The sequence below is a fragment of the Seriola lalandi genome, unplaced genomic scaffold, assembly GCF_002814215.2.
Source record: "Seriola lalandi dorsalis isolate HSWRI2012SDOR001 ecotype SW California unplaced genomic scaffold, Sedor1 jcf7180002054592, whole genome shotgun sequence".
NCBI classification, from domain to species: domain Eukaryota; kingdom Metazoa; phylum Chordata; class Actinopteri; order Carangiformes; family Carangidae; genus Seriola; species Seriola lalandi.
In genome coordinates, this window is record NW_019525145.1 from 83,398 (window position 1) to 108,366 (window position 24,969).

General features: G+C 40.7%; 1 protein-coding gene across 1 annotated transcript in view; it reads left to right on the forward strand.

The window, feature by feature from the left end:
- The first annotated feature begins 12,399 nt into the window (after positions 1–12,399).
- Positions 12,400–24,969, forward strand: part of LOC111664580 (rho GTPase-activating protein 7) — a 37,626-nt gene continuing 25,056 nt past the window's right edge. The window contains 1 exon segment of the mRNA XM_087177377.1: positions 12,400–12,714. Within this exon segment, the coding sequence (XP_087033503.1) occupies positions 12,702–12,714 (13 nt within the window). The 5' untranslated portion in view covers positions 12,400–12,701.

Below are 24,969 nucleotides of genomic sequence, written 5' to 3' on the forward strand. Positions count from 1 at the left end.
GGTAATGACTTCCTGAGAAATGAGTGTTGGTATGACACACAAAGCCATGACACACACAAACCCTGGCGCCACACACACACACACACACACACACACACACACACACACACATCTCTCATAGTGGCTCGATGTCACATGCACGTCTTAAAAAACAAAACACGTTTTGTGTCAGGCGCAGGGCAGAGAGAGGAAATCCCAGAGGTCAGCCATGTTGGCTCCACTCAGGAAAGGATGGTGGAGTTTCCTCAATAACTACAGTAACAAGCCAAATGCCAGTAAGTGTTACCTTTTTAGCTTATTATAGAAACATCCACATGCACGTAGCTTGATGTATAACATATTTTTACATTCGATAATCCACATTTTAGCGACAAATCAATGCAGTGAATGGATCTGGATTTGTTTCAAGATGATCACCAGAGGCACATTTTAGAAAAGCGGGAAGATTTCCACCATGTCTCTTTGTGTTACAACAACTTCTTTAAAAATATGTTTAATTGCTTTTTCCTGTTGTGTTAGCCTTGCTAGCATCAGAGCTCTTCTTACATCCAGGCTGAAACCTCTTAAGAACTGCTGGATGAATTAAGATGAAATTTCCTACAGACATTCATGATCCCCAGAGGATGAATCCTAAATCCTCTGACTTCCACCATGAAGTTAAATATGGTTAAATATGGAAATATGGCGCCAATTTGTCCAATACTCCAGTGTCAGACCGAACATTTTCAAACTAAACGACATTCAGCTCAGCTTCAGCTGTACTTTGTGTTCAGTGCTAATTTGCAAATGATATATAAGCATTTAGCTGCCGGTCTTTAAGCTAAGCTAATCGCTTCCCCGCTACAGGTCCATCCTTACGCACAGACATGATTGATATCCAACTTTTTGTCTCATTCTTTGAATAAAACAAACTAAAGTTGGAAGTTTTCAGTTAATACCTTATTCACACCTTCATTTATTTTCTATTTGTGTGACACACACTGCTGCTTATGTTTTTATTACAGTGTTGTTTGCTGAAAAAAAATTAGCTTTGAGCTAACATTGCAAACTGAACGCTATGTATAGTGGCTCTAAGGTCAAATAACTTTCATCAAACTCCTCGAAAAACTCAGAAAATATGTCCCGTATCCCTCCTTACCCCTTGCTAACTTTTTGTTGTCCTTTTCCAAAACAGCTTGTCCTCTGCTCCTCGTCTTCCTCCCACCATGACATTTGTTCTTAATTGACTTTTGGTTAAATAAAGGTTAAATACATAATGAGAAACGATTTATCTTTTGTAATCCTCCTGTCTCTCACCAAGTGTGTGTGTGTGTGTGTGTGTGTGTGTGTGTGTGTGTGTGTGTGTGCGTGTGTGTGTGTGTTTGTGTGAGTGTGTGTGGGCGTGTGTGTGTGTGTACGTGTTTGTGTGAGTGTGTGAGTGTGGGCGGGCTTGTTTTTATATCCCAGTGGGCACTTTAACCTGAATGCCCACTGACCTGCGGGGAATCATAGACACTACTTTTGGTGTGGGTGTTGGTTAGGGTTAGGGGCTGGAACAAGTGTGTGTGTGTGTGTGTGTGTGTGTGTGTGTGTGTGTGTGTGGGTGCGGGTTCATCTGTCCTCAGTTCTCTCTGGTTTAGAACACTCAGCGTTGCATTGTGGTCAAACTGTAGTCAGACCAGACAGAGGAGGACCACACACACACACACACACACACAAACACACACACACACACACACACACACACACACACACACACACACACTGTTTGAATAAAAGGAATTCCAATATTTGCATAGTTTGACTGGTGTGTATGTTACATGTGTGAGTGTTGACGTAAGGGATGACGAGTGTGTGTGTGTGTGTATTTGACTTGACTTTAATTAGACTTTTAAATCATCTTGAGAAATACAAATTAATTTTTTCAACGATTTTGTGAGGGCTATTTCAGGAGCTTTTTTATTCATATTTTGCAGAGTAAATTTGAAAATGTTCAGTTTATAACCGAGATTCATTTCTGATCAAATCATGATATCCCACACTTCTACGCTGCCTCCCCCCGGCTGGAAGCTGATGGAGGCACTACAGAAAATGATGGCACCATTTCCTCCACTTTGTCTCCTGCCAGTTTAGTGTCTTTCCCTGAACTCTTGAATTTTTCATAACTTTTTGGTGTTTTTTTGTGAGATTTTTAGAGTCTGATGAAAACCTGCTCTGTGCAGGGGCGTCCTGGTGGATTACAGTAGGCGACGGCATTAACTGCAGCAGGGATTGATGCCTAATGAGAACAGTGAGTCTGTATCTGGTCTTTAAACTGAAAAAACACTTCACTTTGCAGACAGACACATGAGTATTTGAGCTGGGAAACAAGCCACGCTAAAGTTACATGATGCAAATCATTCTTTTAGCTACATGAGGCGCGCAAGTTAAATTGAGCATCAGCGATGTTTGCCTGTTCTACTGAGGTCTGGACTCACTGTAACGGCATGAAAGGCAGCACTAGAGAAACAAGAAATACAGGGTTTACTGTGTTGAAAGGTGGAGCTGCAAATCAGAACCTGCCATACCAAAGCTTCCTGTGCTGTGAACCCTGGGACGACCATGTCAGGCAGTGGTATTCAAGGTTATGGTTGCTGTCGGACACAGTGTTCCAGTTGAAGGCGTTGATGGACTCTGGGCAGCAGAGATGGTGAAGCTGGTGTTGGAGTGGGACTTCCTGATGGGAACACCCTGTGAACACTGACCAAAGTGACCTTGACCAGGTTTCTATTCGTGGCTCTGAACTGAACAACAAGCTGCAGTTTATTTATAGTGCAACAATGCGCTGGAATTAACAGACTATATTTATAGTAATATTTATTCCCAGAGCAAATCATCCAACCTTAAGCATGCAATTAAGGTTTCTTTAACTAATAATATCAATAATGATTGAGGAAACTAGCATTAATGGTACCCATGGAATGCTAATGATAGCAGAGGTGTAAATAGTAGCACTGTGGACTGTTGAGCCTAAATTATAAATACACTGAAGATAGCACAGATGCAAACAGTAAATGTCATGATAGCACAGGTGTAAATAGTAAAAGTCCTGACAGAACAGATGTAAATTGTTAAGGTGAAGATAGCACAGGTGTAAATAGTAAAAGTGATGATGGCAGCGATGTAAATAGTAAAAGTGATGATAGCACAGGTGTAAATAGTAAAAGTGATGAGAGGGTGTAAATAGTAAAAGTGATGATGGCACAGGTGTAAATAGTAAAAGTGATGATGGCACAGGTGTAAATAGTAAAAGTGATGATGGCACAATGTAAACAGTAAAAGCGATGATAGCACAGGTGTAAATAGTAAAAGTGATGATAGCACAGGTGTAAATAGTAAAAGTGATGATGGCAGTGGTGTAAAATTCAAAGAAAACACTTGTTAATAAATTGATTTATTGCTGTAGAGAAAGTGTTTTAGATATTTTTGGACGTTTCATGCCCATTCTCTGTTTTTGAGGACATGCATGAGCCACAGTAGCTCCAGGTTCGGCTTCTCTCCCTCCACCCCTGGTCTTTGGTCAGAGGAGGATGTCAAACATTACACCAGTGTAGGCCAACTGTCACAACTGGTGTTTAGAGGAATCGTGGAACAATAATGGTGCTGAAAGCCTGATAATAACATCTCTGAACATGGTGCCAGAGGCTCTGCTGACCCTTGGCAAAATCCCCGGGTTTCCATCCACTGCCCAGAACAAAGCAACAGAGAACACTTTATTTATAGTGTGGTGTCAACAAGTACAGTTGGAAGGCTCAGCTGTGGGGCGTCCCAGTGACTCAGCGGGATAAGGCGCTGTTGAACTGGGCGTCAGATGCTGTGAGGCAGAGTATAAATCTTTTATGAGCTTGAATTCTATCCGGCTTTTTCTGTTTCTCTTTCTTGTATCTGTGTTCAGGATTATTTATTCACTTTTATTATTCAATATTATTTTAATCGCATTTCTCATAGTTCTTCTTTGGTATTGATCTTTTTAAATTTAAAAGCATGTTTAACTTTCTTTTTTTTTTTAAAAAAAAGGACTCAATCCTCTTTGCATTTATTTTCTAGTAACTTTTACATGAGACGAGTATTTGGACATTTCTCAAGCAAAAAGTGTAATTTTAGCAAATCCCTACTGATTTTAATGTCAATATATTAATTATTTTTGCTTTTCATCCTTAATTATCTGAGGAACTTTCCTGGTTGTGTATGCTGCTTTCAAATATGTGCAGATACTCACATCTGCCCGGTCTTAATACACTCCTCTACGGCTGGCTATTCATCAGAAAGACACATGGCTGACAGTATGGTAATGTTCGGGTTTTAGCATGGAAATAAGAACGAACTCTATAAGGAGATAACAAGATGGCAAGAAGAAAGTAATCCATCAAGTAAATCCCCAAACAGCCATTTCTGCTTGTTATATCAACAACACTGGAGATGAAGCTGAATGGGGCGTTTTATAACAAACAGCTTCCATCTATCAGTTAACTGAACACCAGTTGGTTCTTTTATTTTTGGTCTTATTTAATTTGATCACCCCCACCCCACCCCCTCTCTTTCCTCCCAATTTGGAGAACCTCATTTGGCATTGACTTAATTCTTGTCAGTGCTAAGTGTGTCGTTCGCCTGGAGACAGACAGAAGCTGCCTCCATGACAATTAGGGTTCGTAGCATTTCAAACTGAATAGTGTAGGAGCATTTAATAGTTTTGTGGCAGTTTTTCATGTGTATGTGATGGCTGTCCAAACGTTTGATCACTTTATAGGTTTAGATTCATATCCATCACACAACACACGGCGTATCACCACTGCTGCACAGTGGCACGGCACATATATGATAGCGCTTAATGTCCCATCAAGGAGATCAAAGCAAATGCAAAGCAGTGAGTCTTGGTATCTTTTAAAGGTCCCATATATTCTAAAGGTAGAATATAGTGTTGTTTGATTATAGATCAGGTCTAGGTTCTATATTAATACTGTGAAAGTATCAAAGCCTCAGTCCACAGAGAAATGCACACAGCCTGTATTCAGAAACTGAGCCTTAAAACCAGCCGTCAGGACTTCTGGAACTTTGTGATGTCACAACAAAGCAGTCACCAAGCCCCGCCCACCTGGAACCACCATCCACACCTTTCAGGATTTGGTTTCTCTGAGTGTTTGACCTGACATCTGCTATATTTTTATTGGATCATTAAGAAAACAGTCAGCCATCAGAAGAGAGGTCAGAGCCTCCTCTCTTCTGATTGGCTCACCAACCTGTTGTTACTAGAGCTCCAGAGAGAAGCCTGAGAGAGGAGATGTAAAAACACTGAGATGGTTTTTATATCTGCTTATGGATCAACACAAGAAAAGTGTCAAATAATTTCTTATAGTTTAACCGACATGACAAACAAATCACAAGATTGTCACTTCACTTAAAAAAAAACAGAAAATAATAATTTTGCTCCTCAGCTGCCAGTTTCTTCCACTCTCTACCTTTCACACTGCACAGGTAGCATTTCAGTCGAGGTCTGTGAATCAAGAAAGCTGCGTAGAGCTCCACACGCTGCCGCTGAACTGACGACCTTTAAGACAATACACGGAGCTTGCCAATCAAAAACATCAGTCGAAAGAGCTTTAAGTTGTGCAGGTGTTGTGTTGTTGGGGCAGCATGAATGTGGTCCTTCTACAAAATGTTTTCTTCCTACAAAAACAAACCAAAGATGGTGTGACGTCTGCAGTGGTGTTTTGGTGAAAGCAATAAAGAAAGAAGTAAAGGTTAGAAGCTGTAGGAGCTGTATTGTCTGTGCTGATGGAGAGGAATTTAACATCTCCATTTAACTGCTTTTAAAGAAGCTTATTCTTACTTTTTTTAAAAGGAAAAACAAAATACCAGAAAACAGCTTTTTACGTTTTAGTATTTCATAGCTTCTTTGATTTTCGTGTGGTTATTAAATTCAAGGCTCTTCATTCACTCACTTCCTCACATACATAACAACTGGATATCTGAACTCCAGACCTCTTGGTGATTTTCTTTCCCAGTTGTACAGAGACGAAGGCTGTTTGCACTTCGCCCTTTTGGGCAATTGTGAATTTAGATAAACAGCACGTCGGGTTTTGTATCACAGGAAGACATGTTAGTGTTTTGTAATATTTTCTTGACGACTACTCAAAGATATCAGAAACTCTTTTCTTGCAGTGACAAACAGCTAAAATAAAACGGAGGGACGTACAAATGAAACACAAAATTTATTCCCTTCGAATCCACAGACGGCTCAGAATCCAGATATGGATCATTTGGCAAAACATAACTGCAGAGTTTGGATATGACACAACAACACTGGCAAGGAAATAAGGGCCCAGAAAGTCTGCTGTGTTTGCTCCAACCATTGGTTTTAGGAGGTGTAGTCCTCATAAAGACACTTTCCAAATGAACTGTGTGTGGACGGCCCATTACTTCAGACTCTTAGATCATTCCTAAGTGCTAATAAAGAGCATCTCTAATCAGATTCCCAATAAAGTGATAGTGAAGTCCATGGGAGTCTGCTTGAGTCAGGGGCTGGCCCTGCAAAGTCAAACAATACAATGAATGTTTACCTCCACCAAAGAAGAAGAAAGCATTTAATCAAGACATTGATTCCTGTGAGGACGCTGTGGTCGTTCTGTTTTTCTTAGGCAGGAATGATGGCCGCAACGTTCATGCTGTTACTTAAATTACACAGAGAGACAGAAGGCGATTAGTTATGATGTGTAAATTAAGTCAGTATTTATTGGATAGAATATGCCATCGTTCTAATTCAAAAAACGTAGCACAGATGTATGTCGTGCTGGCAGCCACAGAATTGACGACTCGGGTAGTGGAGAGATTTATTTAATTACCCCAGCCTGCTACCCTGAAAGAGGCAGCTTGAGAAACAAAATCACTTAGTGCTGTTTTTCACTGCAAAGCTTTAAAGAAATCTGGTGCTGGCTGTCTTTGTGCTGAAATATATTTGGGAGGGATTTCTAAGAAAGTTTTTACAGATATCCTGATTATATCCAATCCACACCACCACACTGGTGTCCTCAACAAAGTGTACCATAGAAGTAAGTGTCTTTTCCAAGAGATATTGGTATTATTTTCCAAAAAAAACTACTACCTAAACCGTGTGTCAAGTCTTGTAAAAAATAAACTATCAGGATTTGTTGGACATCAATTGGCTCAGGAGCAGAGAAAGCCTTTTGAAATGTGATCCCCTCGTAACCCCTTTGCAACTCAAACCTCAAACAAGTCTTCAAACCTTTCTCGTTTCCGTCCATAGATAAACTTTACTATAGCACAAAAGTTATCATTTTTGTCTCCTGGTCTGCCAAGCTGTGGTTAAGGTTTAGGCCAAACCCCCCCCCCCCCAAACTTCAGAGGTTTTGCAGCGGCAACATCACACTACCAACCCCTTGAGACTCAACCGTCTTTATTCATACAACCGACGCCAGCCCCTTTTATAGTGAATGTAGTGTAGTAAGCCAACATTGATCAGCAGGATACCTCTACTGATCTACAGCACTGTGCAAAAGTTTTTAAGCACTTCAGATGTTTAGATTCTTATCCATCACGCAACAGAAGGATGGACTCTATAAGGAGATAACAAGATGCCAAGAAGAAAGCAATCCATCAAGTAAATCCCCAAACAGCCATTTCTACCTCTTACATCAACAGCACTGGAGATGAAGCTGAATGGGCCATTTTGTAGCCAACAGATTTCATCTATCAATTAACTGAACTTGAGTCTGTGCTTCAAACTTCAACACTTTTTTGTCTTGTTTTTTTGATTAGTTTCTCCCCTTTTGTGGCTTCGACTTTGTTCTTGTCAAAGTTGTTGCTGTTCTCCTGGAGAGTGCCGGAGTAGAAACAGGCGCTACCTCCCTGACTAACAGGGTTCATAGCATTGGAGCATTTAATGTTTTTTATATTTTTCGTGGCTGTTTTTTCCGTCACTGTTTTTCACACATGTACAGTGGTAGTGCAAATGTTTCTAGGCAGTTTAGATGATTAGCTTCTTGTCTATTAAACTATATCATTAGGAAGCGTCTGATTGGTCCCAGAATGGTTCTGCAGCAGGACAACAAGCTCGAACATACAGAGTCATAAAGAGTTATCTTCCTGCACCACAGAGCCCTGATCTCAGCGTCGTGGAGTCAGTCTGGGATCACATGATTAAATCACAGACTAAATCCACAGAAGAACTGTGGCAGGTTCTCCAAGATGCTGGAACAACCGACCTGACAAGTACCTGAAGAGAATGGGTGCTGTTCAAAGACAAACACTGATACTGATGTAGCTTTTTTTTCTCTTTTCAGATAAATAAAAAACAACCTGACTTCACTTTTGGTGCCTAAAACATTTACACAGTACTGTATATCTAACCAAAACAACAAACTTTGACAGTGCATTAAAAAAGTAATTCCTATGTAATGAAAAATGGAAGTCGTATTTATTGTAAATAAATAAATAATACACATTTCTTTTTGAGCATGCTGGCAGCAAGGCTTCAGGGATGGCAGTGTCAGTTTCTATGGTCGCTCAGTCCACCAGAAACCAGAAATATTTCAACTTTTTTCAGACATTCATGGTCCCCAGAGGTTGAATCCTACTGGCTTTAGTGATACCCTGACTTTTCCTCTGGTGCCTCCACGACATTGGTGATTTTGAGTGAAATATCTCACCAACTGTTGGATGGATTGCCATGAAAGTAGTGCCAGTTATCAATTCTTGCTATTCCTGCTAAAACTATTTATCTGTCGATCGCTGCACGTCCTAAAATAATAGTGAAATAATGAGTCACTGTCACGGCAGATGAGCTGATAACAGAGGACGCTGTGAACAGGGTGTGTGTTCACAAGAGAGCAGAGGAGTTTTGATTAGAGGTTTTTGAGTCACGAATTCAGTGTTTACAGTTTCTCTGAGCCAAAGATGACGTCTTCAGGTTGTTTGTTTTGTCTGAGCAACAGAGATATTCAGTTTACAATGACAACACAGAGGAAAGAAGCAAATCCTCAAGTCGGAGAAGCTGGAAAATGACTTGATTCAATGACTAATCATCTACTTTTTTATGTTTTAATACTGGCTTTTGGGCTGAAAATCTGTGCGGTAATCTATGTGTAGTAGATATACAGAGAAAGGCAAATTTACACTGTCTGAATCACCAAACTCTCTCTCTCTCTCTCTCTCTCTCTCTCTCTCTCCACACACAACACACACACACACACACACACACACAGATGAAGTGATGGGTCGTGTAGAGTGTGTGCTGCAGTGTTGAGAGCAGAGGCCACTTCCTGTCCCGCTGCATCGGAAATACCAGCCCTGAAGCCTCTGAGGCTGGATTCAGATTAGACTACAAACACTCGCGTACACATTCACACTTTAAGTAAACTCAACCACGCGCACGCCCCAGAGCAACACACGCAAACAGCAGCAGAGCTCAATGCAGCACCAGCACATCTCAGTAGCTGCCTAACCTCAAACACCAAAACACACACACACACACACACACACCACACATATATGTACACACTCGTACACACATCGCACACAAACACCCACACGCACAAAAAAAAAAAAAAAGTCCCATCCGCTGGGAGTATTGTTGGATTCTTCCTCCTCTGACGCCCGAGAGGCTCTTGCTTGGGAAAAGGAAACGCAGTCTTGTGTAACCTTTATACACAGCAGAGACAGAGAGAGTCTTTTTGTTGGCAGCGCCAGAGGTCAGGCCCTGAGCTCCGCTTTAATCCTGATTTCTACAGTCAACATCTTGTCAGCTCCAGAGACCGAAGGCCTTTCTCCTGCGTGACATTGGGAGGAGCGTTTCACTGCGAGCAGATGAATACATACGTGCAAGTGCAATCAAAATAGATTGGAGAGCACTTGTATATTTTTAGTCTGCACAGAGTGGAGAAGAAGTTATCATTACAGCTGCATTAATCAATATTTTTTATATCTAATGTCAAAGATTATCAGATTATCATCAGACTATAGTTCCCCTCAGCTCTACTGAGTGTTTTTAGTCTATTTTTAAATCAGTGTTTTGTTTTATGGCTCTCAGTGTTTGTGTTTGGTTCACTCTTGGCTTTTCTCAAGCTTGTTTCCAGCAGCTGTTTTTCAGCGGTAAAGGCTCTCATGCACCCAGTGTGCATCACCTTCCCCCGGGAGCAGCAGACTTAAAGGTCCCATGTAGTATAAAGGTAGATGTCCATGTCTAGGTTCTATATTAATACTGTGAAAGTGTCAAAGCGCTCAGTAACGACAAACAAGTTTCCCTCCGAAACCAACTTCATGAAAAACACACACCCTCAGGCAGTGGCTCAGGAGGTCGAGCGGGTCGTCCACTTATCAAAAAGGTTGACACGTCCTTGGGCGAAATACTGAACCCCAAACTGCCTCTGATGGCTGATCCATCAGTGTATGAGTGTGTGTAGAAGTGCTGTATTAATGTGTGTGTGAATGAGTGAATGTGGTCTAATTGCCTTGTAGAGACGCTATCAAACAGTTGTTGCATCTTGTGACGGGATCACACCGGCCGTGATGCACATGAGTGCTCAGCAGTGATTACAGCATGGGACCACGCCCATCAGCTACACACCTGTTGAGTCTTGTGACTGCATCTTACGGTTGTGACGCTATTGCGACGACGAAATCTGTCCGAAGACATAAACAGCTGCCTAAAGTCTAAAACCCTCGTCTCAGCCTGTCTCTGACTGTGTCCGTCTGCAGCTTGGTGCTGGGCAGGTACAGAACAGAAACAGCTGCTTGATGCTGCTGGATACAAGGTTGATGAGAGTAGGGAGACTGAACTGTACAGAAAATGTGCCAAAACTATGAAGTAAAAGAGACTGAAAAAGCTTCAAACAGCTGACAAATTGGTGATTAATTCTTCATGAGTTTGTCATTGAGAGTGACGCCTTTCACATTAGTGTAATCGTATGATTTGTCGTTAATATAAACCACTTTGGGAAATCACATCTTGCTTCACTACCAAACATAAACACACGTGTTTGAGTGCGTTCGTGTTTCTGAGAGGGCGATGCCCCTCCTCGAAGAGCTCCGAAGCTCCCGACCTGAAAGCCTGTTGAGTTCCTCAGTAAGACCTCTGCATCCATGTGTATGTACGTCAGTGGGATGTGACGCTGCCAAATGCCCCAAATGTTTCCGTAAATCACAGACGTTGTAAATTATCAGAGTAAATATGAAGCAGGCGATAGAACTGATTGAGGGGGAAACTGCTGCTTGGTCTGTTCACAACAGCTGCTGCTGCTGCTGTCGGGGATGGAGATTGGTCGTTCACACACAACACACACACACACACACACGCGTATTACAATTAACCAGTTAGAATCAGACAGGGTCATTTGATTGGCGATATTACCTCAACATTGTTGTTGTCATGGCAGCAGAATGCAGGAAATACCTTTTTGACTGTAATGTTGTGGCTGTACTATGTTGTATAACGTGTATTACACACCCCCTGGGCTTTAACCCATAAAACCAACTTATCAGGCCTCTGACATCTTCTCAGAAATGTTTCCCTCCGACCTCTTCCTCTCTCTTTTTCGACTCTTCCTCCTCTTGCTCTGCGACTCCCGGCGGACTGTGGAAAAAGTCCATTAGTTGTTTACATACTCCCATTTTCTCCTCCTCCACTTGTGAATTAATGTAGCGAATCACGCAGACCGCTCTCCTCTCCTCTCCCCTCCTCTCCTCCGAGGGAGTTATTCACATTTAAAAGCCCATAATCAAACACCTACGCATTAAATGGAAGGCCATTAATGCTAATGGTATACCTTGGACTGAGCTCAGATGAAACCTTGAAGAACTACACACTATTAGGGCACGGCAAGGACTTTATCCTCCTGGATTTGAGTCGGGTATGTCTTTCATTTCATCTGAGGTGATGAGAAGGTCAGAGATCGGAGCAGTTGGGAAGTATTCAATCTCAAAGAGGAGAGAAATTCATCTCGTTAATTTCCTCTCTTTCTCTTTGCAAATTTACCACCTACCAAGTGTTGTGATGCAGAGCCTGAGCAGAGGAGATTATTGATTTGTATTGTGAGTTTCACCGCAAACCTCATTTCACTCTCCGAACAGCCTGATTCAAATTATACTATTTTAGTAAGGGGGGGAAAAAAAAAACACAAATTGCCAGGTTGGAAGCTGCCCTGTGGAAATCTGTGGTCACTCTTGTACCAAGTGGGCAGCCAGCTCACTGTGGGATCCATCATTTCCTCTCAGGGAGGGTCAGCAACATTCACCCTCTCCAGATTTTATCTCCCAGATTTCACCAGCCTGTCCACGACTTCTTCCACATCTCGTTCCGTCACAGAAATTACAAAGTAATTTCAGCCTCCCCCAGGCAGGCGCTCGGGTGTCTGAAGTGTTTCCCTTGGGTTATTTTTAGGACATCCCCCTCCTGGTGGTTCAGATGGTCCGGTCTAGGCCAGAGGAAGGGGAGTGGTAGGGGAAAGGGGAAATCTTCAACAATGACTTCATTAACACGATGCCCAACATGACCAGCACAACTGGACTTTACTGCTCCGTTACAACTCTGGATATATGACCTTTCCTTTTGGATTTAATTCTTTAAAACTCTCTAATTCTTTTCATCTGCGCCCACATCACTTCTAATGGGTGACATGGAAGTTTGCTAAAAGTTTCCCGCCCCTCATCCAAGACTTCAGACCTTCAGAAGCATGTTGATCACAAGTGAGTACATGTTGAGTTACATCTCCTGTGTTGTGTTACATGACAGACAGGGAGATAATGAGAACCCCAGCTTTTCAATTCTGTCTGTTTTCTTTTTGATGACAATTGACAATTGGTGCTTGATGACATTCATTAAGTTGATGATTGCTAATTAGCTTATTGAGTTGTATTTAATGAGGACCTAATTGAGCCTTGATTGGAGTGAATATGGCTTCTGGTGGAGGTATTTTTACAACTCATTTTTTGAGTAAATACTGTATCAGCGGTGAAAATCAAAGTGTAATAGGGTTTTTTCTTCATTCATGAGGCAAAAAAAAAAAAAGGAATTTGAAGCACTCCAGTATCGACTGAGAGTTCTTTATTGTTTGAAAGCCGTGGGCCTGAAAACATCATGAGAGCGGTTTTGAACTCTGGTAGAATAAAAGCTTTTTCTCTGGCAGGAAGAGCGTAGGAATCGCTCTGAATGTGCGTGGGTTACTTTCAAAATGTCACATATTGGAGAGGACTGATCACCCGCTAAAGAAAACTGAGAAAACTCCAACTCTATTATATGAGTTTTGTCTAAAAACTTTAAAATACACACCTGTATGTGAAGCAGTGCATTACTGTATGTAAATTATATTTAAATTAATCAAAAACTAATGCCTTTATTTTGAAATATGTGACCTGATATCTGCAGTTTTGGTTTTAGTCTTGTCTTTTTGCTTCCAAAGGTAACATCTGTGGACATTACATAACATGTAGTAGTCTTTGAAACCTTCTCACCATGTTGTGTGACAGTGAATGTGAGTGAACATGGTGTTAAAAGCTGAACTTAACCATCATACATCAATATATATGGAAGAAGGGGTTAAAAATCTTTTTCAATTAGCAGCAAATAAAACTTTTTTCCATCCAAATTGTTATCTACTGTATTTTTAGTGACTTGAATGTAAATAAATGTGAGGCATAAACGTAAAATAAAACAAACATAATTAGTAGCTGACTGGATTGTTTAGTAAGATCAAGACAGTGAGTTTTCCTTGTCAAGACCTTAGTTGCATTGCATTCTGGTCCATTTCCTGCTCAGCTCATGTAGCAGCGTGCTTCTTCAACGGTGGATTATTTTTTAAGATGGTAGCTTTAGTATGAAACCCACACTCTTTGATTCTGACACCGAATCTCGATTCTCAATGTGATGCTGTTGACAGTTTGATAGCTCAAAGTGTTTGGTGTGAGCAAACTACTCTGTAGGTGCTGGTGTCACTTAATCTTCCTTTTACCAGATATTCGTCAGAACAGTCCTAGAAAAACAAAGTACAGTAGGTGGTATCTCATAAATAATAATATATCAGAGGACTTTTTTCTTCTTTTTTTTTTTCAAAAACAGCTTAACTTTGGTGTATTTTTAAAACTGTGCAGTCAAACCCCACGCTCATCAAGAGCTCCGTTAGTGTTAGTTTCTCCTGAACAGTTAATGAGCTGCGCTTGTTTCTACCTAACTGCACAAGTGGCTCATTAACTATGAAAAATGTAAACACCTACAGGACAACTTAAACTTTCAGATTCACTGTAGAGGTGAGAAATTTTGCAGCTCAAACTATCCAAGATGTTTTTCCTCGCTGAATAATTTAGCGATACCTGATTAATAACATCAAGACTTTTTCACTTCTTTTGTTCATTAAAGTTACTGAGAGAGTTACAAGGTGCGGAAAACAACCCAGTCATGGTTACATTAAAAATTTCATTACTATAAAGAATGTTTTTTATGTCAACACAGGTGGACCGTCCACCAACTACTTATGTTAGATAATGTAACTAATGTTATGTAACGTAACTAAAACCTTAGCTAATGTAACTAATGTTATGTAACGTAACTAAAACCTTAGCTAATGTAACTAATGTTATGTAACGTAACTAAAACCTTAGCTAATGTAACTAATGTTAGCTAACGTAACTAAAACCTTAGCTAATGTAACTAATGTTATGTAATGTAACTAAAACCTTAGCTAATGTAACTAATGTTATGTAACGTAACTAAAACCTTAGCTAATGTAACTAATGTTAGCTAACGTAACTTTTGCGAGTTGGCCGAAGGAAAATTAAACTCTTGGCTCTTTGGTGAATGTATTCTCCTTTGTCGGGCTGGCATTACGAGCTTAGCTTAAAGGAGCTATTTGTTAGTTTTTATGGTTACAAAATCCACCTACTACCACCTATGAAGCTCACTAATTAGTAGATTACATCATTTCTTCTCATTTATGTTTAATCTGTGAGCAGTTGCCAGGAAGTTACTGGTCCCATCCAAGACATGATCCTGCACATAAACAGCAAACGTCATTTTAACACTCTGATCTTTTACACAAGCGAGTTATAATATGTTAAACAGTTAGCTTTACTGGTGCTGCTATAATACATTTGGTCAGGGCCAGAGTAGCTGATCCCCCCCCCCCCCCCATTCCCAGGCCTTGTACCAAGCTAAGATAAATGGCTGCTGACTGTGGCTTAACATTTGATGGACAGAGTGGTATCGATCTTCACATCTAACTCCCTGCCAGAAAGTGAGTAAGCACATTTCCCAAAATGTCAAACTATTCCTTTAAGCATATTATATCAATAGGTTCATCTAAATCTTCTTTGCTTGAATGCTAATCCTGAGCTTCACAGACACCAACGCAAAAACTTGTGAGCTCACTTTGTAGCTGAACCACCTCTGCTGAATAACGTGAGCTTTTATTAAGCGGAGGTCAAGTGAATGTAGAATGAAATCTGCAGCTGCATTCATACTTCAGATTAATGCAGAAACAGGTCCAGATGGATAATCAAGTGGACATTTCTCATACTTGTGTTTTTTCCATCAGTTTTCCATTAGATGCAAAGGCATCTAGAAAAGTTCATAGTGATGTCTCAACAATCATATAACTCCTAAATCATCTCTTGTGCAGCCTGAATAAAATGATGAATGTGAAAACTGGTAGAGGACGAGCTTAATTGCCTGCAGAGTCATTCTGGCCATTTCCTCACTGACAACGCCTAAATTCAAGCGGATGACGAACGGAGCCTTCCCACACCACAAATGGTAAAGCAAGAGTATGTGTGCTGCCCCTGCGAGACGATGTAATCACTGTTTTTTTAGGCAACTCGGCTGATTCTGACCATGACACAGAACTGCAGGGTCAGTCTTTCCAAAAAAGTTTATATAATTCAATCCGACTGGTAAAAACACACAAAACTTTTTGGTAGGTAAGATTCTCAGGAGCTGTTGGCAGATGACCTGAAGAGCTCGTTTTGGAGGCAGAACAGAGCAGATGAAGTGCTCCGAGATTAAAGAAAATAAAGAAATCTTCTCCCTCCGTGTTTTGCTTGGCCCGGTGACAGCTGGTTTGTTGCCCGGGAGCACATTGCGGGGCTGTGTCATATCTGTTTCTACGAAATGCCCCTGTAGTCCCTCCAATTTGCATCATGGTAACCTGAGACTATACTCATCTGAGCTCAGTGAAGCCATCTTTCCACTGGCACCGAGGCTCAGGACGGACTGTTGTTAGCAACGGACGGCAACAGTGCACAGGAGTTATGATACTGTACCTGGGTATGAGCTAATGCAGCTATACCTGCCAGCTGAGGGTGAGGCAGGTCATGCTCAGTGTTGTGTGTGTGTGTGTGTGTGTGTGTGTGTGTGTGTGTGTGTGGCTTGGACCCATGAACTTAGATGAAAGATCAGAAATCATTCAAATTATTTGTATAGCACCTAAACCATGAATTCAGATTCATTTAAAGAGGAGGGCCAGAGTGGAACCAGAATAAAGACAAAAACAATCAATAAAAATAGTAAAATTGATTAAAAACAAACATATATAGGAATGCCAAAGGACAAAAACCAATCAGCATATCATATGTGCTTGACCCACAAGAGTCAAAAAGTGGGTAGAAATTTATTTAAAATGACTATTTATATACAAGAAGCCCTACATGTAAAATAAAAAATTGCAATATACATGTGTGTTTGTATGGAAGCTAATGCCAGGTGAATAATTTTAGATTAGAAAGTCTTTATTGTCCCCATGGGGCAATCTGCTTTGCAACAGTAGTCAACACAACGAATACTGGATTATAGATTACAGTCAACATTTCCCAACTTTCCCAGACTTCATCTGTGAGAACCAACGTTACTTTTCTCAAATGTCAAGGATTAAACACAAACTAAAGACAATGACACAGAGATGCATGAAAGTTCTTTCAACACTGAACATGAACTTGGTCTTTGACAGCTTGATTGACGACCTGTAGTGAGGCTGTTTCCCTGTCTGACTTTGGACTTCTAAAACCTCTTGTGACTGGTTGCAAATTTCTACTGGTAACGAGTGACTTTTCTTTTCCTTCTCGTTTTTATCATCTTTAGAGTTAAAATAAATTAAGCAGTGGAAAAGAAGAATAGATTTTGGTGCAGAGAGATTAGTTTATTCTCTTTTCTGACTTTCAAACTCTCAATTATAGATTGGACTTGTATTATGATGATTATCCGTCCACGAACCTGACCTTTGGCTAACTTCTCTACATGACAAACAGGTGTAGGAGGTTTCTCCAGACTGTGCTGATATCACTTAATCTCTTTCAGTTGGAGGAATGTATAACCTGATTGGAGGGCTGATGTTTCGCAGCAGCTGAAGCTCTCAGAGTCTCAACGCCTGTAACAAAAGGCAGGAGTCAGGATCTTCATCTCTGTGGCCGTTATGACGTTTTCTGTTGCTGTGGCATTTTCTGGGACTGCTCCTGGTTAACGCCGGTCTGTCAGGGTCGTGTTAGGACACGTGTCACTCTGCAGAACTCCTGTTTAAACTTGTCACTTCAGTGTAATTGATTGTGAGACGTGGATTTATTTTATGGCCTGATACTAGATTGTAGATTGCCTTTTTTGTTGTTGGATTATTTTGCTTCCTGTTTGCATTGATCTTTCTCTGGGGGGCTTAACAAAGTCTGACCACTCCTGTGTTTGTCTTTAAAGAAGAAAATGGCAGCATTAGCTTATGGCATATTATTGTTTACAGAACAAACAGCAAACTAATGTTCAGAAATCAAACTTATACGCCACTGGTTCAAAATGAGAAACCATGGGAAAGGTACTAAAACCCCAACTATGTTCAGACAATGCCAACATGCACATCATAATTAGATGATTGAATAATTAACAGCTCTTATTGGTCAGAGCTGAAGTGCTTTATTATTCTAACAAGACTGAAGTAAGACGCGGTGACATTAGCTTCCTGAGATCTATTCCTGTGGAAGAATTTAATGAATCACGGCAATTTGTGGGAGTGAATCATCTCTAACAGCACAGTTAATTGCCGATCCACATAAAGGACTTTAACCTCGCCAACACCACAGGCTGCGTGGTTCGTCATTACAAATACAGCCATCAAAACCAACAACACTTTATTTGACGTTATGTTGTAGCACCAGAAATAAAAGCATTCAAGTGCTTACAAATTATATTGAAAAATCTATTTGCTTGCAGTTTGATTTTAATGATTATTTAAGTACAACTAAAGACCATTTCACACCTTAATGAATAATTATTAATGTAAAGCATGTATATCCTGTGGGGATGGCTCTTTGTATGCTTTATGCTTCTGTTATGTTATTATAGTTTAATAGTGGTAGAGGTTGAATCTGCTTGTCCTGAATAAACCAGTGATGATGTTTAGTGTCTGGATTTAAAGGATTTGAGATTTATTGTTCCTGCTGCCACTGTTTGTCTGTATTGGTTTTACTTTGTCATTTGATCTTTGCTCTGTTGCTGTAATCGCTGCCTCTTTCAGGGAGTCATCTACGTGACAGAAATTAATGCAGTGTATTGTTATGGTGGAGAATCACGCGGCTAGAAGGTTAATACGTTTTGACAAGTGTGAGCAGTTTTTTTTTTTGCTGCTTTATACTTGTTACAGTTCATAATGTAATTACTTCTCCTCTCGGGTCATTAATAAGGGGAAGGGGCTCCCTCATGTGCGCACTAACTTAATGCCGTTTCATTCATATGAAAGTTGCTCACCCAGCAGATTTCATAATAATACAAAGAGTAATAATTGACCTTTGCAGTTCCTGTCAACACTTTTACATGTGTGCATTTTATAATGGAGTTATGTGGCAAAATGCGAGAGAGGATTTTCTTGAGTTGTGGTTTATATAAGCTGCTCCAGGCTGATTCAAGTTCATTCAGAGAACTCTTTATATAACAGACCTGTTGCAAATCTCCTCAAACTAATTTCCTCTGGATAATCAAAAAGAAAATCTGTTGTGCAAGCAGGATTATTGCTGGATATCACTCAAGGATCCATCACTGAGATTACCTTGACAGCCTTTTTTTGCACTTGTAATATATGAACGTTTTGCTGATCATAGTCCACATCAGTGAGGTAAAGACGCACCAGCATCTTATTTTTGATTAAAAAAACATTGATTTTTTTTAAATATTAAAGTTGATTTTTGTGCAGCTTTTATCTTCAAGGTTCCTGGTTTGCCCTAAAAAAAATATGTGTCCAGACACAACATACTGCTGCATTGTACACACACTCACAAACACACACACACTGTGAGTCACACAGTAGAGTTTGAGTGTTTGCCCCTCCGGCCCTTCGTGACTGCAGACATCTTAACTTTCCCCTTGCCGAGCTGACTGGACTGACAGGGGAATACCATCAGAGAAACAGTGAAAAAGAAGAGGAAAAAATTGCCGGCCGTTTTGACAGCTGACATACCTGTGATCTTCAACCACACCTCTAGAGGCCCCGCAAGACGCTCTCAAGCATCTCCCTGAACTGCAAGCAGAGCAGTGACTTTATCCAGCAACGCCAAGTGTTTAGCGAGGCGTAAAAGTGGTTTGAAAGCCTTCGAACATCAGTTAAATATTGGACTTTGTAGGAATGGGGCTTTTCGGGAATATGGCTGAGAGTGTTTGAGCTTGTTTGGCCTTTTGTGGATGTGGTGAGACACAGTCAGTCAGAGAGCAGAGTTTTCACAAAATTTATTATAGGCTGCACTTCACCAACTCACCTGGAACACCCACAATGTCAGACACCTTTCTCCATGCATTGTTTTTTATATTTAAGTCTCTGTAAACAAACAGGGAAACGCCGTAAATGATGGCAAAAAGCGCCACTGTAATTATCAATTTCTCCTCTATTGTTCGTGGGAACAAATGTTTGATGGGAACAAAAGTTTACACGGTTGTGTTCTCTAGAGTGGAGCACTTCTACCTTCTGATTGGTTGCCGCGGAACCACGTCATAGCTGATTACATAAAGTTGTTTGAACATGCAGTTAAGTTTCGTTTACATGCGTCATTTCCAGGCAGCTGAAACATGAAGCCAACACTGAAGCACCAAAAACTGCAGTTCCTCTAATTAGGCACTGGCAAGATGGCAACAGTGGATCAGCCCACTCTGAGCTTCAAAAACCACTATTCGGAAACAGAAGCTTCCAAAAACACCAGAGGATAACATACATGCTCCGACAGTTAGCTACAACAATTACACTTTAGCTAGTAAGCTAACAACTATCTATAAACGAACAAAAGTTTTATCCTGTTCACACGCTCATTCATGCTGCTCCCTCACTCATACAGACCAGTGCTCTCTCACCCTCACAGATCATTCAGCAGTTGAACTGATCAGGGATCAGATAAACGCTACAACAGCTCAGTGCACCTACTGTATGAGTGTATGAGTTGAAGTCGCTGAAGCCGCTGTTTCCTTCAGCTTTAAATGAGACGGGAAGATTGACGTCTAATTAAACCGTAATTGCTGAGAAGCTGCCTTTTCGCAGGGAGAATATGCTCTTCCATAGAGCGCTGACTGACACTGTGGGAGGAGTAAAGTGACGGGTGCATTTACATCTTCTCAAAATATGGCTAAATGCATCTCTCATCTCCTCTCAAGGTGTTGGAGCGATCAGATTTCAGGCCATCTTGAATACTTCTTGGAATTTAAAGCCTTTTTTTTGTATCTGATCTGTGTAACACGCATGAATTGATCACATTTAAAAAGGCGGTTGTGGAAATAGACGACCAATGCTGCTCTTATGTGAGAACTGTTCACAATACACTGACGAAAATTGGAAACTGAAACTCATCTTTTAAAATAAGACAACCAAACTGATATTTAACACAGCAGAATATGAGGTACACAGTTCCTGAACTCACAGTAAAGTACTGACTGTTAATAATTGATAATTAATGATTGATAATGATAATTCACAATCCTAACTCTTGAGGATAATGATGCACATCCCACTGTGACACAAGAGGAATAAAATATTTCGAAAACAACATCAAATCCTTGAGCCATTTAACTGTCTTTTCTGTTGAAGTAATTTGCAGTGATTGCCCCGACAAAAATGAACTTTAATCTTTAAATTACCCTAATTTATGGCAGCAGTAACTCTGTTAGTCCAGGTCAGTGCTTTGGTGTCCAAACAAACATAAACACCCAAACACAAACGGTCCACCGAGCACGTAACCCCCCACAATCCCCCAGTTCCTCTCCGCATCCAGGCACACACCATCCAGCTTCCTGGCGCTAGCAGGGTGGAGTGGCCTAATCACACATCCAAATCTCTTATCGGAGCCCAGAGGGGCCAAATCACAACTTCCTCAGAGACAAAGTCATTTGGAAAGGGAAGAGGCCACTGCCTGCTGTGGTCATGCTCAAACCCAGGAGCCCAGTAAGATACAATCACTTACGTAAACGCTTGAGCCGAGCAGAGAGGCCCCTGAATGTGGCAGTTGAGGTCAGTGACCAAAAATGCAGGCGGAGTATAAAGTTAATTGTTGTTTCTGACAGGTGCAGAGTGTTTTGTTTCTCGCTGGAGTCGTAATTCATGTGGTAATTAGGTCCGATACGAATTAGGGTTGTTCTCATGCCTGTGAGTCATTGACTTTTTTCTTATGTGTTGATTTCACCCCGTCCACGTCCGACTGAAATGATTTGTTGTCGTCCAAAGACGTAGTTCCATATTCACACTGTGCCACATTTCCTTCCTCTTACCCCTTTTTTTTATGGGGGTTTTGTTTTCTAATCAATCGTTCATTACATACCTGGCTGCTCTGATGTCATTTGGTCGGTTTCTACACAATACATTTACATGAAAAATATGTAATAATGCACAAGAGCCATAATTTAAGAGGATAATACACAATTGAGGTGAAGATTTTCACAACATTAAATGTGCAACCAAGTCCATTGTTTTCCTGTATCAAGACAAAAGGGCATTCTCACCGTTTAATTCATTTGTAGCACTATTGGTTTTCTGTCATGTTCAACCTTGAAGTTTTAATGACCTAGCTAGAGTGAGCACTGGCTATGCAAGCTGGCTAACAGTGGCAAGCTAGCACTAAGTTATTAGCTAAGTTATTAGCTGTGCTATCACATTGAATTTACTTTTTTCTAATGTTTTCCACATAGATTTTACATTGAATTGGCTTTGATAACACAGGGGGAATATGTGAGGAAGAATAAGTTGATAGCTGTAGCTAAAATGTTCGCTAACGTTGTTGTTTAGCAGCGTAGCTAGCCTGTCTTCATTAGCTTGTGTCTCATTCTTTTATTACGATTATTTTTTTCTAGTACTTTCTTGTTCCTAAAACCTGCCGCAGCAATATAAAAAAACTATTTAAAAAATTGTCCCTGACAAATGTACTAGCTATCTACACCTTTACACTACAGATCGCAGCAGTGGTAGCAATTTGACTTAGCATGTTTTAAAGCTAGCAAGGTCAGAAATATCCTTTGACTTCTGGGGTGAATCAGTGTAAATGGAAAAAAAAGTGCTGATCTGAGTTGAGTTGACACTTCATATACAGAAAAGTGGCTCCAGATATTTCATCTTCCCCCTCTCAGCTCTTTGGTATGCAGGTTGATCTTTGGGTGGTAACAGGGGGAAGGCTTGGTTGGTAAACACGAACATGATGTGTGCAGTTTACTGATCGTGGCCTCTGGGATTTCTGCGTTTTAATGTCTACATTTTTCATTTGTCTTGCTCCTTTTCGGAGTTGCAAAGAGGCCAAGTGCAGCTTTAATATCCAAACACCTTGTAACGTGAGGAATCAGAGAAAATCTACTTTCTCTTTTTGTCCAGGTTTGACTGACTCCTCTGGTTTGCACTCCTTTAACACAGTCATATGCCTACAGCACAACTGTAATCCATTTTTTTCCACAACTGCCCTGGAGTGATTTGGGTCTGAATGCTTTACTCAAGGACCCTGAGATAATTCTATTATTAATAATGATTCTGTTTCCTCACTAAAGTTTTCCCTGCAGGCTTTAAGGACTGTAACCTCAACCCCTTCCAACAGAAGCCTCTTCTCTGAGCTCTGAGCCACTGTTGCCTTAAAGCAGGATATTAGGCCTATTTAAAGTGGAAAACTGGCTTAAATAACTGGAGCTTTTTAACTTGTGACCCTCAAGGTTGCGAAATGGGAGTTTGCTCCGAGTGATGTCGGTGGCGAAAAAAGCGCTACGGCTGCCTTGCTAAGTTCAGGGGCTCTCTCTCTGGTAGATTCACATATCCCTGGATTTACAGAACCTCTCACGGACAAGTGAGACCGCCGCTCAGCAAGCACACTTGATCCCTTTTCTATCTCAAATGTCACAAACCCATCGTGACGCCGGAAAATAGGCTCAGCGCTCTGATGTTTAACCAGCAGGTTATTTGAAGGGTCAGGATATACATACTTATGGTAATTCCTCTGTGTTTTACCACTCTGTCTTTAATTTCCATCCGCTGCTCTTGACTTTTAGTCAGTTTCTCTTTCTGTCTTTCCCGTCTGTCATTCTGAAGATTGCCATATTCGCTGAATCCCTCTTCCCCCCTCCCTCTTTGTTTACATATCTGGACCATCTGCTTTGTGTCATGCTGTTCTCCTGACCCCCGGGGGATCTAGGGGAAACAGCGAGACCACATCATAACCAAGTTTCCATCCTGCTGTCAAGTGAATTTTAGGCAAACTTTTGAAAAGTCACAAAGAATAAAATGTGAATTAAGCGCCTTTCATTCATCTTGGCTGAATGAATAAGTAGGCAGTAAAAACACAACCACCAGACAAGAAGTGTTTGAAGAACCGATCAGTCATGGGCAAACTGCTGTTGTTGTTCTTTAGTGTCGGCTAATGTCGGCCATATTTCATGCTGTCTGAATATGAAAACAAGAAATGCCCTTGGCAATATTCTACCCACAACGGTGCCTCTTATGCATGGAGAGAGCAGGTTTAACATTTCAGGGAGGGCTGTGGTGGACAAATATTTTGACTCCCCTCAGAAAATCCACATCCTCTTCTGAGCTTTGCAGCCAGACTGAGAAAATGATTTCTGTTGCAGCTGAATGTAAACATCCTGGATCAACAAAACCTTTTCTTTCTTCTTTTTTTTTTTATGCTTCAAGTGACAACGTTTTGTTTTTCTCCACTCAGCCTTTTTCTAACACAGTGTGTCAATTTCCACAAAAATACTTGACTGCAGTCGAGTTTGGTGTCAGTATATTCACATGTACTCCAATGCAAACTAAACGAAACACAATGCAACATTAAACTTTATGGATGACCAATAAGTTTGGAACAGTAGTGATATTATAAATATTGAACAACTCAAATCAAAGGAACAAAAAAAAGCATACTCCCTGGAGGTCACGAATGTAGGGGGCCGCGCTATAAACACTGAAAAATAAATAGTTAGAAAAAATTTAAACCACATAAGCCAAAAGAATATATATTCCTAATTCTTAGAAAAATACATTTTAATTTCAGTTTGACTTTCTAACAAGAAGAAACACATTAGTGCAGCCTGTGCAAACGCAAAGAGATACTATGCAGCCTACCTGGATGTTCTCTCTGGATACTGTCTGAATACTGAGAGTTTGAACAAATACTGATGATGTCAACAGACAGTCCCTCTTCAAATACCACAGTCAAAGTGAGAAAAGGGACTCAATTTTACTGAGATCTTGTTGAAACTGTGGCAAGATGGTGGCTAATCACCGGAGAAGGACAGAAGTGAGGAGGCCTGATTCATAATGTTCAGATTACAATATTGTCCATGAGAAATTTGCAGCACTCCTCAGAGATAAATCCTTTTTCATGAGTATCACTGGTGAATGAGAAGCATGTGAGAACTGTCCTGTTGATCTGCTGCAACAGCCTCAGAGAGCGAGCGAGAGAGAGAGACACAGACAGAGAGAGAGAGAGAGAAGGCAGATGGATAGAAGATGAAGAGGAGGCAAACATGAAAAAACC